General features: G+C 42.8%; 5 protein-coding genes across 5 annotated transcripts; 1 reads left to right on the top strand and 4 right to left on the bottom strand.

Annotated features, from left to right (window-relative positions):
• Positions 1-896: 896 nt before the first annotated feature.
• On the bottom strand, positions 897-3,539 carry EAE98_000653 (uncharacterized protein; the record flags this gene model as incomplete). Its single annotated transcript, XM_038948271.1, has 4 exons — positions 897-1,320; positions 1,390-2,445; positions 2,604-2,825; positions 2,953-3,539. 4 exons carry the CDS (start codon positions 3,537-3,539, stop codon positions 897-899), a joined length of 2,289 nt encoding a protein of 762 aa, XP_038815948.1.
• A 1,612-nt stretch (positions 3,540-5,151) lies between these two features.
• EAE98_000652 (uncharacterized protein) lies at positions 5,152-5,880 on the bottom strand (the record flags this gene model as incomplete). Its single annotated transcript, XM_038948270.1, has 1 exon — positions 5,152-5,880. One exon carries the CDS (start codon positions 5,878-5,880, stop codon positions 5,152-5,154), a length of 729 nt encoding a protein of 242 aa, XP_038815947.1.
• Positions 5,881-7,111: 1,231 nt separating this feature from the next.
• Positions 7,112-8,616, top strand: EAE98_000651 (uncharacterized protein; the record flags this gene model as incomplete). The annotated part of the gene is made up of 2 exons (XM_038948269.1): positions 7,112-8,036; positions 8,138-8,616. 2 exons carry the CDS (start codon positions 7,112-7,114, stop codon positions 8,614-8,616), a joined length of 1,404 nt encoding a protein of 467 aa, XP_038815946.1.
• A 542-nt stretch (positions 8,617-9,158) lies between these two features.
• EAE98_000650 (uncharacterized protein) lies at positions 9,159-10,693 on the bottom strand (the record flags this gene model as incomplete). Its single annotated transcript, XM_038948268.1, has 3 exons — positions 9,159-9,610; positions 9,681-10,365; positions 10,460-10,693. 3 exons carry the CDS (start codon positions 10,691-10,693, stop codon positions 9,159-9,161), a joined length of 1,371 nt encoding a protein of 456 aa, XP_038815945.1.
• A 1,097-nt stretch (positions 10,694-11,790) lies between these two features.
• Positions 11,791-13,206, bottom strand: EAE98_000649 (uncharacterized protein; the record flags this gene model as incomplete). Its single annotated transcript, XM_038948267.1, has 1 exon — positions 11,791-13,206. The coding sequence occupies one exon, from the start codon at positions 13,204-13,206 to the stop codon at positions 11,791-11,793; it is 1,416 nt and encodes a 471-aa protein (XP_038815944.1).
• Positions 13,207-13,815: the final 609 nt, after the last annotated feature.

Raw genomic sequence — 13,815 nt, 5'->3', positions numbered from 1 at the left:
GTGGAATAGATGGTGGATAGAGTTTTATTTTCATTTTCATTTTCATTTTCATTTCATTTCCATTCCATTCTGTAAAAAAAAATCCCAAGTATTCTAACAATCGAATAAACAAAAACATTCTCCGAAACTACTAAATCCAAAAACTCAGATCATCACAATCAGGAAATTCAATCAAGAAACCCAGTATTTTTCACAGCCAGAGATCTTCAGAAGAGACGGAATACCTTGACCGATAAACCCCCTTTCCACTTCATCGTTTTCATATGCATATGCATTCTTCAAAACTATACGGGTTTTAGTTTATTTTATTTTAGTTTTATGAAAGGGAAAAGAAAGGAAGGGAAGAGAGGAAATTTTATGAATTGGGGAGTGCATGAACAATGATGTTTTTGAATTGAAAATGCTGAATTCGATAGGATGGGGTTACTGTAATTGGGAGTTTGGGGAAGATGTGATTTTCATGATACCAGGCAGGCGGGAGACTTTGCGTTTTGCGTTGCTTGGTACATGGGAGGATCTGGTGCCTCTGAATGGGGTTTGATTTAATTAAATATGAAAAATTGGGATATCATAATTGAGGTGATTGGATTGTGTGATGTGATGTTATGTGATATGATTCGATGTATTCGCAAGTGACATGTATGATAATGAATACTGATAAAATCTTTGACAAGAGTACAAATAATTAGTCATTGGAAATCATTATATAACTTCAAAGTAAATCTATCTATCGTCTAGACGGTCCAAAAATCAACTCCTATAGCTCCTGTGTAAGTATCAAAGTCCCCAGGATACTATACTTAATACTTCCACCTCCCAACCCCAACTCCAACGCTGAAAAACTTCAAAATCCAAATTTCAAATCGCCATGTATACCAATCCCGAGTCATAATCCACTAACTCTCCGAAAACATCCCCCCGGGATCATTCCCCCTTCTGGCCTCATACCCTTTCTTCATCCCCACAACTCTAAACTCTCTCCCTCCTCCCTTCTTCCCACCCATCCCACACTCATCAACTCCACCGCCGTCCACATCCACAAATCTTAATTGTGTCTCCAACACCCATTCCGGTAATGGAATCTTCCCTCTCACTCCCCCTGGTAATAGTCTTCCAAACTCGCTATCCCTCGTTGCTGCCAGGATGGCCGAGAAACTTTTATTATGCGACCGTCCGTTAATATGATACGCGTATGCGCCCAGAGAATTCGCGATAAGTGCTACGAATATTGCTATTCCGTAGGAGAGGAGAAGAGTTGAGGAATGGTAGGCGTATATGTTTATGGACGTTGTGGAGAGGACTGAAGTATTCACGGAAGGGCTGTATATGTTGGTTAGCATTTTCTCTCTCTGATAGAAGTCTGATGAGAATAATGAAAGGAAAACATACGACAATAAATTACTATTTAAAAATCCACACGTAATATTCCAGGCCAACTCCTCCACTAACTCTTCCAGAGTCGCATTTCCCGCTAAACTAATATCCTGCGCTCTCTGATCACTGACCGCCGTATTATTGTTCCCCAACGGATCATTACTCTTTCTTTCAAAAAACGCATCCAAATCTGAGCTACCAAGCAAGGATGTATGAGCAATCTGCGTTGTGATTTCCGAGAAATATGTAGATGGAAGACCGGGAGCTGAAGGTGCAGCTTGGAAGATACCCATTGTGCCAACCATCAGATCGGCAATTGACCACATGTAAGCTGAGTATGCATGTTGAACCATGAGGGAGTTGGAGAGGGGGGTGTTGATGTCGGGATAAGGAACCGAGTTGAGGACGGAGAGAGATTTGGATGTGACGGTCTGGATTCCTTCTTCGAAGTTAATGTTGATATTGTATGATGCGTTGTAGAGTGTACAAACTGTGTAGTGATTTTCTGTTTGAAAGGATTTTGATCGAGTGTATCTTGAATAGCCCATCCAGAGTTGATTTGAAGCATTCTGAGGTTGTTGAAGTCGGGCTTGAGGGATTACTGTAACGCCGTGGTTGGGCAATGAGCTATTGTCGTAATTTCCTAGGTTAGGAACAAAAGCGTAGTAATAATTTGATACCTCTGTAACCGATCCTGTGATATTGGCTACAGATTCATCTCGAAGATTCTGTATGATCGTAGCAGTAGTTGAATCAGCCTCGTTACATTTGACAATAGGTCCGTAAAACTGTACATCATATGTTGCATTCGAGAAGGGTGCATTTATTGGAAGAATTTCTCCTTGTGTTGCAGTGGCCGTTGACAGACGTGTGATGATCGTTCGTGGGCCAAGAAATAGTTCATTTTGTACACCATCTGTAACATTTACAGGCGCTGAGTATGTAAATCTTGCAGGTTGATCATGACCATACATATCGAGGGAAGAGACATTGGCGTACGTATGAATGGATTTGGTGCTGGGTGCAACGTAGAGTGTACCGGGAGTAAGCAGAGAGCCAATGGGTAGACACCTGTATTAGAATGAGTACAAAACTTTCATGATAGCCTGCCACAATTTCGTGGCTTCGCCCCTCAAGTTCAGATGGAAGAGACGGCAAAGCTGATGAGACATAGCAGACTCAAGTAACATTGAAACATGCCACACATAACAAAATCAAAATAGACTAACCATGCAGCTATCGCAATTAAAGATCCCAGCTTAAGCTTCCAAAGCATTTCGGTATTCAAAATTGATAAAACAGATGTATCGGCAACGAAAGCAGCATCGAGACAGTTAACGGAAACTTTGGTATCCTTATGGTACAAAGATTTCCAAAGCCATTGTGTATAAGCAAATCCAACTGAGCTGACGAGACATACTTGTGAAACAAAAGCAAAGGTTGTTCCATATCTAAGTTCTTGTGTTAATCCAGTTGTTATTATGTCAGACATGAGAAATAGGAAATGAAGGTTGAGAAATAAAGGGTAAGAATTGAGAAGTGTTGCTGAGAGATGCCGATGCAACTAGGAGAACTTACCTCAAAGTCCACTGTTGAGAAAAATCATCTCCAACTTGTTTTCCTACCATGCAACTATAAAATACATGATGAGCAATACTAGCAATGATTCCAATGAATAAATTCCCACCCATCAAAATTGGTGAGCGCCAGAAAATACCATCATGATGTTGGTGATGTTGACTTGGTTCCGAATTTCTCACCAAGTCCTCTTCCTGTGTGTCGAATGGTCTTATTGTTGAATGACTTCTCCCAGTATTGGAATGTCCGGATTTCGTAGAATGAGTTGATTGTAGCGAATCCATTCGAACGGGATATGGTCTTTTTTCTTCGTCTTCCATATCGATTGTATGGAAAGCATATGAAGTTTCTTGATCATGATTTGTCTTGGAAAAGTCATGCAATTCGATTCTTTGGTCCTCCATTTCGATCGTATGGAAAGTATATGAGGATTCTTGATCGCGGTCTGTGTTAGGAAGATAGTGCGATTCCTTTCTTTGATCCTTCATTTCGATAACATCCTGCGAATCTGAGGCCTCGTGATTGTGATTGGACATAGGCAGATAGTGATTAGAACTCATGGGATAAGAAGTCCTCTGGCCTGCCATAACGACCGAATAGTAAAGTTTGTGGCCATGAAAAAGTGAATTACACAAAGGTGAATTATATTCCGCGACCAGCGCAATCTAAAGCAAAGGGTCTTCTAGAGACCCTCTCAAGTGCGTGATTCGAAAATTCAGGAGCTTAATTTTGAGGATATTTGCTCTTGAATATATTCCGAATCGATCGAAGTCTCGACTTCCCATCCACTTTCGAAAACTCTAATTAATTAAAAGCACGACGACGAGTTGTAAGCGAAAGTTTCTTTGGCTGGTAAGTATTGATTTTGGTACAGATTCAGCATCTTCGTATCCATATATGTGAAACTTTGTCAAGTTCATAAGGCATAGTGTAAGCTTTTACACGAAATTGGAGAAATGGGCGAACCCATCCGATGTTGACAAGACGATAACGGTGGAAATTGCAAGTATGGCTGAATTATGGAGGTGGCGTAGCCCCCAGAGAATCATGATTTTGTATCAATCATTACTTGATGATTGGGAAACCAAGTAATTTCAGAATCAAATACGTGGAAATAGAATATCTTACATACTTCCTGCGAATGTAACATGGCAAGAGAAGGATTTGACGACGGCAAGGTTAAGGTTAAATCCTCGCCCAGTATATCGTAGTTACCGAAAATGTAAGCACATTATTAAGACATGATGGAACGAAGAGATTGAGAGAAACTGCAGCCAGACAATTATTTGAAATGATCAAGTCGTCGATCAAGTCATTGAATTCTATGCGATGAGCCCATTCTTGTTGTCAATGTTGCCTGACAAATGTTGTGTATGGATGGTTCCGTGTGGCTGTTTTGTGTGGAGGAATCCAGTTGGGCATTTAATTACCAGCCACGTGCCAGCATGCTGGAAAGTGCACGTGGATCCATATACATATACATATTCTGGCCTTGACGTGATATCTCTGCCAACGACAACCATTCATGCCCAGAATAGCATCGTCAAATGAATGGATGAATGGATGAATGGAATAAATTGGAAATCTTCGAATACGTAGATGATGAAACAATGAGACAATGAATGCATCTTATTTATCGAGACAAATTATAAACTCAATTTTCATCGTTGTTTCAACCCCTGGCCCGCCTTCAAATGATAAGGTTAACGTGAACGAACCATTTCCGAAGCTCACCCGGAAATCCATCAATCACCATCGAGAATTCGGATTCTTACATCCTCCTTAATTTTCGACCTTTCAGATTCTATCTCGGTCCCGATACTCCAGATACTCCGTTCGTATGTAGAGCTTCTACTGCATCTACCTAGGTTTTCCTTCTCGTCTTCCTGTATGTCAAGATGAATCGTCTTCATTCATCAATACTATTGTCCAGTAGGTTCTATCATGAGCCTTTGTTAAGCTACACCATTCACACCATCAATATCGACTGATCCACAGCCCCTCACCCCAGACCGCCTCATATATCCATACCTCTTCCTCTCACACCTCGAAGACCAGATCTTCATGTCCTAAAATCATTGTTGATTCTTCTCTATCACACTTAACTGTCAAATCTACACTCTCCACACCTTCTACATCCTCCACGTGCACTTATCAAGACACTTCCCCATCCCCCTCCCCCCTCCCCCCTCCCCCCTCTCAAGCCCGTCTCATCTTCCTCCCTCTCACAACAAACACAGGGTCTTCGTATCCTCTCAATCCCAAGAATCCACTCCCACCCCCCTCCTTCAATACCACCTCTTCAACATCCTCCCATCCCCCACTGGCCCAAAAATATCCTCCCACCCATTTCCTCCTCTCTTCATCATCCATCCTCATCCATTTCCCCACCACCTTTGTTGGAAAACATCGATTACTAAATGCCATATGAGCTTCCCCTCCCTCCTTCAACACTCTATGCATCTCCTCAAAAACTTTGATCGGTTGAGTCAGATAATCCACCGATACATTACATATCACCACATCCAGAGAATCATTCTCAACCCCCTCCAATTTCGGGTCAAGATTCAAATCTTTGACAAAATACTTGGTAAGATGTTCATTTCTCTGTAACTCTGCTTCGTTCATCCCAATTCCTATCATGGTGATGGGTTTGAGTGATGAAGGTAAATGCGAAACCCACGATGAACAGATATCCAGAACAGATGATTTGGGCGTGATGAAGGTCGCATAGTAGTGTTTCAATATGGATATAGCGCCATCATCAATGTGTTGAACAAATCTTGGTTGAGAGTACCATTCTGTATCTGGAGATTCATCTTGTCGATGGAAATCTGAAGGGGTAAAATTGAATGTTGTTGGATAGAGAGATCGAGGAAGTGGTGTAATCTTTGGTAGAGGGAACGTTGGCGGGGAATTGCTGGTCATTGTTCTGGTACAGGCAAGACTTTGAATGGTATAAGAAGATTTTATAATTTTTCGGAAGACTGCTGCTGATTTAATCGAATGACGATACATTGATATCTTTTATTTATTTCGTAGGAATTTATTTCTTTTATAGTTTATTCCAACTTCATAATAAAGAAAAGTTGACGAGTAGGAATCTTGAGTAGTGACCTAAGCAAAGAAAATAGTATCGTCATGGAAGCTTGAATATACTCGTAACCTTAACATCTTGACAAAAATTGAATATATCCCATCTCATACCATCTTACCCCATCTCGTTCCATCCAACACAAAAATTGATTCTTATAAACCTCACCGTCTTTCGTTCCCTTTACGTTTTTTATTTAGATTATCTTTCTATCTGTACCGTACCATAACCTAGGTAGTTGCTAAAGTAGTGACCTTCTCATTCGATAAAAATGACTGTGTTCCAGCAACCAGTTTGAATATGGTGCCTTTTCCCCGAATATCGAACAATCAATTGTATCGGAAGAAGATTCATGATAGAAATAAGCAATGACGCTCCGCTGGCGCTCCGAGGGCCACTGCCGTGGAGGCAGACTGTTTGTATGGAAAGTCTGAGTGATTTCCACTCATTCAGCATGAAAGAATGCTTTCCCCACGGATCCTCTTATTCTCACCCCGTATTGCTTTGACTGTCTCAAGTTTTCCCACGTCTTCATCTCAAACTTCATCCTTGATTCACAATCAATTGAGAAAGTCTCGATTCTCCCCATCAGCTAAAAACAAGCTTTACGCATTGATATACAAAAGACAACAAACACATACCCAGGGCAGCTTGTTCCGAGAACTCTCATTGAAAATCAGAGCTAGTGTTCTAAAATGCGAATTCTCAGTATCCAAGACGTGGCTCAAGTTTCGCCAATTCAGGAACAAACAGTATGAAACTCTATTGTACGAATACCAAAAGCTCAGTCGGTTGTCAAAGTCTGGGCATCTGGAAACCTTTGACGGAAAGTTGCCATCTTTGGTTCTCGCATTGATGTTTCATTTATCACAAGATATACTTCTTCAGCCCTGTGAGACTGGCAGAACAGACCTTTGACATCGGGACCGACGAATTGACAGTTTGAGATGTTTAGAATGAAGGAGTTTGATATATTGTCGTGTGTTATGTACAGATACCTCTTTGTACTCTACCTTTCTTTTTCTTCTTTCAATTTGTTGATCAATTGATTCTTAAACACACAAAATGCATTCTTCATCACTCATTGCGATAACATCATTTATAGCATTCTCAAATGCGAAAGCAAGTGTTCAATTCGATATCCTAGATTCTCTATCACATGCACAATGTTCGAGTTCCATTCTCTCGTCTTCATATTCTATATGTCCTTCAAATCTCGAATTATCGCGGAACAAACATTACCCAAGTGAATCCTCACAGCTTCTCTCCATCAACAGCAATGAATCCAATACAACCTTATCCACATCATCAACACCTTCACCATGGCATTACCCACCCGTCTGTTCCAACATAACCTCCGCCTCCCCTAAAACTCCTCAATTCTGCGTCTACACATCCACAACCTTCGCCTCAGGCCGCGGCATCTCTCTCCTCACCACCCCAAAGATCGCCTCCAAAATCGCCTCTCTCCCCGCCTTCACCTCCTCACTCCCCTTCCAACCCCTCTACAACTCCTCAAACCCCGCACCATTTGAAATCCGCCAACTTCCCGGCAGAGGAATGGGCGTAATAGCCACCCGCCCCATCAAACGCGGCACCATCCTCTTCGCCTATCCCACCATCGGAATCTATCACAACTCCGCATTTCCCCGATCCCACAACTCCTCCTCTCTCTCTCAAAACAACACATCTCTCTTCTCCCTCTCCGCCACCCAACTTCCCCCCTCCACCTCAAACCTCCTCTATTCCCTCGCAGCGCACGAACCGCACCGCCAGCTCCACAACGGCGAAGGCATCATCGGCCGTCTCAACACCAATACCTTCGGAGAAGACTTCCTCGGCCAAGAACACAGCATTGTTGTCCCTGAAACCGCGCGATTAAATCACGATTGTAGACCTAATGCAAATTATTACTTCGACGCTAGAACACTAATACATTACACGGTTGCGGGGCGAGAGATTGCGGCGGGGGAGGAAATCACTATCACATGTACGTATCCCCAATTTCCCCCATGATAATTCCCCTATTCCGAAACCTCACACGAAAGATTTTAATTCTCCAAAAAGAAGCACGCTAACCATTCTCCATAGACACCAACCCCCTCGTCCCCTCTGGTTCGCGCCGCTCTGCGCTCCACCACTCCTGGGGCTTCCACTGCACCTGTCCCCACTGTCTGCAGCCCACCCCCCAACGCCAGCACTCCAACCATCGCATCCTCGCGATCCTCTCCCTCCAATCGTCTCTCGAATATAATTCCTCATCGCCATCTCCCCCGGCGGATTTCCTCGCGAAATCGCTGTATCTGATTGAATTGTATGGGATGGAGGGACTGCAGAGTCATGTCGGAGATGGATATCGCAGTGCGGCGTTGGCGTATAGTGTGCTGGGGAGGGAGTGGGAAACGAGGTTGTATGTGGAGAGGGCGGTGGAGGCGCTGGGGGGGAGTGAGGGGTGGAGAGGGGAGGGGGTGAGAGAGATGAGGAGGTGGGTGGGGGGAAGGGGAGGGGTGAGGGGACATTGGAGTTGGAGGAGGGGGTTGGAGTTGGGGGGGAGTGGCGAGGAGAAATAAAAGGGAGAGGGAGAGGGAGAGGGAGGAGAAGGGAGTTGTGGGTGTGGAAAGAATAGGAAAGATGAGTTGTGATAATATTTAGATGTAAATATAGATGAAGATATAAAGAATACTGATAATGAACTTCATAACTTGTATTTTGATTTACATCTCTACTACAGAGTAAATATTAATATTCCTATTCTCTTATACTCAACTAATAACTTTATACATGCTACCCTTTAAAAAATGATAAACGCCATCTACACTATACTCCGCTGCCACCCTATGCCCGAATGCGCCTAAAAGCCCAAGTATCCTGTTCCTATATGTGAAAAAAAAACGCATTTTATCCATCTCATCATTGTATCTTGATGTCCATTCAACTGTCGATTTGTCCATCAAATCATCATATCATCTCTTCTTCTTCTTTTCATTTCTTTCCTTTCTCAATTCCAATCCCAGCTTTTCTCTTCAACATTCTCAATTCATCCATCACACCTCCCCTGCATCTATCTCCCTCTACTTCAGAACGCAAGAATTCCATCTCCTACCCCTCACCCTCAATTAATCCCCTCCATCGCATGCCCGGACGGTCCCTGAACCGCATAATCACACGTGACAAACGCTCTATCCACCTCTGGCAGCCCCTCACAACAATACTGCAACGTTTCCGCGACATCGTGAGCCTCCTCGAGCGTCGTTCCCTCGGACAACAAAATATCGACTTCGACCCACACCCCATCGCCCGCATGATACGCCGTGATGCTTTTGTATCCGTTGACGAGAGGGGCAAAGCGCCACGCGAGAAATGTGAGTTTTTGCTGCAGACGATCGTCGACGGCGGATCCGGTGAGGCGGAAGATGTTTTCGAGACAGGTGGATGCCCAGTCGTAGATGATGAAGAGGGAGAGGAGTCCGGCGCCGAGGGGGTCGAGCCACCAGAGATTGGCGGCGTGGCCGATGTAGGGGAAGATGAGGGAGAGTGTGTTGAAGACGACGTCGGTTTTGCAGTCTTTAATTTGTGTGAGTGAGTGAAATCGTATCTTTGTGTTGAGATAGTTTAGGAATCTAGATATACATACCTTGAGCTAAAGCTTGTACTTGAGTAGTTTTGATCCTGATACATCCGAACCAGATGAGTCCCTTGAGACCAATTGTACCAGCCATTGACGCAATAGCAATAACTGGTAATTCCTTTGCTTCATGCGGACCCTTGGACATGAGTTTCTGGGCCGATTCTTGAAGAATTTGCAGGAAGGAAATAATCATGATGATTGAGAAGACCAGAATCCCAATTGGTTCCAATCTTTTTCTTCCCACGGGAAATTTCCGCTTCAAGCTCATCAATCGCCACTGCACCAGTCGATTTGTCGTGAATACAATAACCGTACACAAAAGATCAAGAGCGGAATCCACCAACGAAGCAATGAGAGAAAGAGACGAGGAATAGAACGCCGCCACCGCTTTTGCAACCAGCAAGATGATATTCGCGATAACATTTATATTGATTGCCCATTTTGCGCTTCTTCGAGCTTTTTGACGTTTCTCTTGTTCGGCATCTGGTAAGAAAGGTTCGACAAATCCTTGGGTATCTTGTAATGCGCCACCGCCTTCTGCAACTCCGTCTCCGTTGTCATCTCGCGGATCGAAGGATTCGAGGATATCATCTGCAAGTGCTTGAACGAGAGCATTCACTTCGAGCCAGTCATCCAGACGATTATTTTGTTCTTCGTAAAAGCTCCGGACGGATTTTGGCATTTCCTTGAGCTGTGGGGAAAATTAGTGAGACGTTCTATTTTGCACATCGATGGGATATATTTGAGTATGTGGAGAGGATAAACTAAAGTGGAAAATAACATACCTCTTCGTCTTTCTTGCGAAAGCCCTCCAAACTCGAACTTTTCACTCCATCTAATAATTTCGTCTTAAATTCTTCTCGCCTTCGATCATCTGGCTCCAATGGTCCATGATCGCGAAATCTATATTTCCTATCTTTTGATGGTCTGCCTTGTTCTACGTCTCGGCGGAGATATGTACTTTGTTTGGCATCATGTGCATTATCATTTCCTGTTGTGCGGCTTCGATGACCTACCATGTTGAATTATGATATCGATACTGTCGATGTAGATGGAGGGAAGACAGGAAGAAAAACAATACAAGAATGAAAGATTGAACGATTAGAAAAAGAAAGTCAATTGATATATTTACCATGAATTAATGTCTCATGGAACACTGGTGGAAGTCATGATCCCTTCATCTTACCTAGTACTTACTACTGCGAAGTTCTTACATTTACGATATTGACCTTGGTTTTTGGTGGTGGTGGAACATTCATGATGTCATTTTATGTCACTGGCAAGCCAACGTGGATCATTATCGTTGCCGTGAGATGCGGATGCGATGGTGAAACAATGAGACAACAAGACAGCGAGGATACGTGTCTATAAATATAAATATTCTCTCTGATAGATTGATATCTTCAGACGAGATATCAGACATCGGTGTTGTGTAGAAGATGGATGTACTTTTATATTGTCTTTTGGAATCTCTTATCTGCGAGATTGTTCTTCCTGAATCCTACGAGGGTACATCTTGGCATAGATGGGAAAGTGGAGATTCGAGAATGCACAGATTTGTACCGGGGAGCTATCTTTGGTAACAGTGCGATTGTTTAGAGAGGAGATCACTGGCAGTCGTCGTAGTTGGATGTCCTTTGATTCATCATATAACGATGTTGAGCAACGCGACGAGATGTTGAATTGTAAAAGCTGTCGGTTGGTTGATACTTATATGTTCGAGTCAGAATTTCAATATAATAAACACAAACTGATTCATTGATCGCTTGACTTTCCCCTGCCAAGTTTGATGAGGGGCGAGAAATCTGTTATCTTGGTGCGAGGTACAAGGGACGGATTAGCGGTCCGAAGCGATGATAATTCATCATGATTAATTCGTTTCTCTCGATTGGAATAACAAAACAGACTATAATAAACACAAATCACGACTAGTTCACAGGACCAAGCACACCACATCGTCGATTGAGTCAAGAGACTCAATACACAATATTCTCGAGTTATGAGTTGCAGCCGAACACACAATATCACCAACTCGTAAGTCAAAAGACCAAACACACCACAGTGTCATCAACCAACTTAATAGACTTAACATCTTCCACCGAGTTTCCCATCCAAATCACTCCATTTTGACACGTTTGCTACCAGACTTGTCTTTGTCTTCCTTCCTTTGCTTCTTTCTCTTCTTACTGTTGAGTAAGCTTAATTCGTTAGAGACTTGGCTTAGGAGTTCCAGCTTTGCTTTATACAGATCCTCATCCACACTGGACTCGGACTCATCATACTCTCCTTCGATTTTGTTGTAAATTTCTTTCTCTCTCTCGCTGTCATCTTCAATCTTGATCGGCCTCTCCTTTTGTCCTTCACTGTCGTCCTCAATCTTGATGACTCTCTCATTCTCCACCTTGATAACACTCTCCATCTCATCCTCATCCCCACTGCCATCTTTAGTTTTGATGACTCTCCTACTTTCAACCACAATAATACTCTCATTTTCACTCTCACTTCCACTTTCATTTTCATTGACATCTCTTTTTTCGATTTCATTCCTCGCCAGTATTCGTTTTCTTCTTAATTCGTATCCCTTTCCCGCTTTCTCTCCTACCGGAGTCTCCTTGATGACAGATTTACGCTTCTGTGATATCGGTTTCACAATTGTTAAGATCTCTCCATCACTCTCTGAGTCGATGGTGGTGATATTGCTTCTGGTAGAAGACTTGATGGCTATCGGTTTATGGTTGGTATCGATAGCCGGCTCATCCATGGTAACAGTGAGGGTGCTCTGGCTCGAGGGCTCATCTGTGAAGAAGGTTGATGTAGTGCGGACCTCCCCGTCATTACAACGGCCAAGCAACCCACATGGCATCATACTAACACCAAATCGTCTCATGAATGATAAAGTGCATTGAGGTGTCTCGATAGTCCTACTGCTCTTTAGTACCTCCAAAGCCAGCATGATATCCCTGGACAAAAGCTCAGGATCTGTACTTATCCTCCGAGGGTAACGCAGGTCGTCATACTTGATGCGGCGTGCGATCATCTCAGCATTCAAGGCTTGACAAACTTCTCGTTCTGTGCGTTCCAGAATAAAGCATTTAGCAAAGTTCAAATTGAAAGCGGGTTTCTTGAAGTAGTCAGGTCGGCTGTAGAAGTAATTTCGGATAGCAACTTTTCGCTCAGATGTCCCTCTGAGCCTTTCTTGCACTGATCTCTTGTTTGCGGTACGCCGATTGGAATTATTCTGAATTATATGTTTTCTGTCCACAAGTTGAGCATTTGGACTTTGGACGCGCTTGGGCTCCGTAGTATGTTCATCGTCATTGTCTTCACTTATGTGATGTTCTGTATCGGCAACAGCTTGATTATCTAGGCTTTGGGAAAAGTCGAGCTTCGCGCTACACTGATCGGGGCTAATATCGTTCGTGTTTGCATCCGACGTGGGTGAGTGGGTTGAAGTCGTACTGCTGTACTGAGACACTGTTGCACAAGGCTCAGCAGGCGAAATGGAAGTCCTGAGCCATCTGAGGAAGCTCATTGTGATGTGCTTTGTTATTGAAAACGCGCTTTTCGATGGATTTGAGGGTGCGAAGACACTTATATCTGCTGTTGTTCTCTTGTTTGCTATCCTGCAGGTATCCACGAGTCTAATCGTTTTGGGAAGTATGGTGGTACAAACATTTTCTTGCGTATTAGACAGATCAAAATCATATTTCTCAGACAAGTCATGATTAGGTTTTAATCAACGTCGGTTTGTTTCAATGGCAATAGAAGAAATTGTTCTTTAAGATGATATAAACTAGAATCTGACAACTATCCATCTATATACTTATCAAAAACCGAAACATTCAACTGTAAATATCGCGAATTACAATACTCGACTTGTAACCCTCTAATTGAAATAACAATGAAGTCTTTACGAATAGTAGTATTGTCTTGAAGAGGAGATTAACTATATGTATATATTATATATAAAGTGTAAATAAGAAGATTCTTGAGAGGAAATAATTGTTTCATATTATATAACTACTTGAGTTATACTCGTGCCTATAATGAAAGTATAAAAGTACCTGAGTACCTATGAGGTCATTTCTCTACGATAGTATTGTTGAATTGTTTTACATCTCAAAATACCTATCCTCTCAAG

The sequence above is a fragment of the Botrytis deweyae genome, assembly GCF_014898535.1.
Source record: "Botrytis deweyae strain B1 chromosome Unknown BDEW_001, whole genome shotgun sequence".
Taxonomy (NCBI): Eukaryota; Fungi; Ascomycota; class Leotiomycetes; order Helotiales; family Sclerotiniaceae; genus Botrytis; species Botrytis deweyae.
The sequence above is the reverse complement of the archived record's forward strand: the minus strand, read 5'-3'. Positions and strand labels throughout refer to the sequence as shown.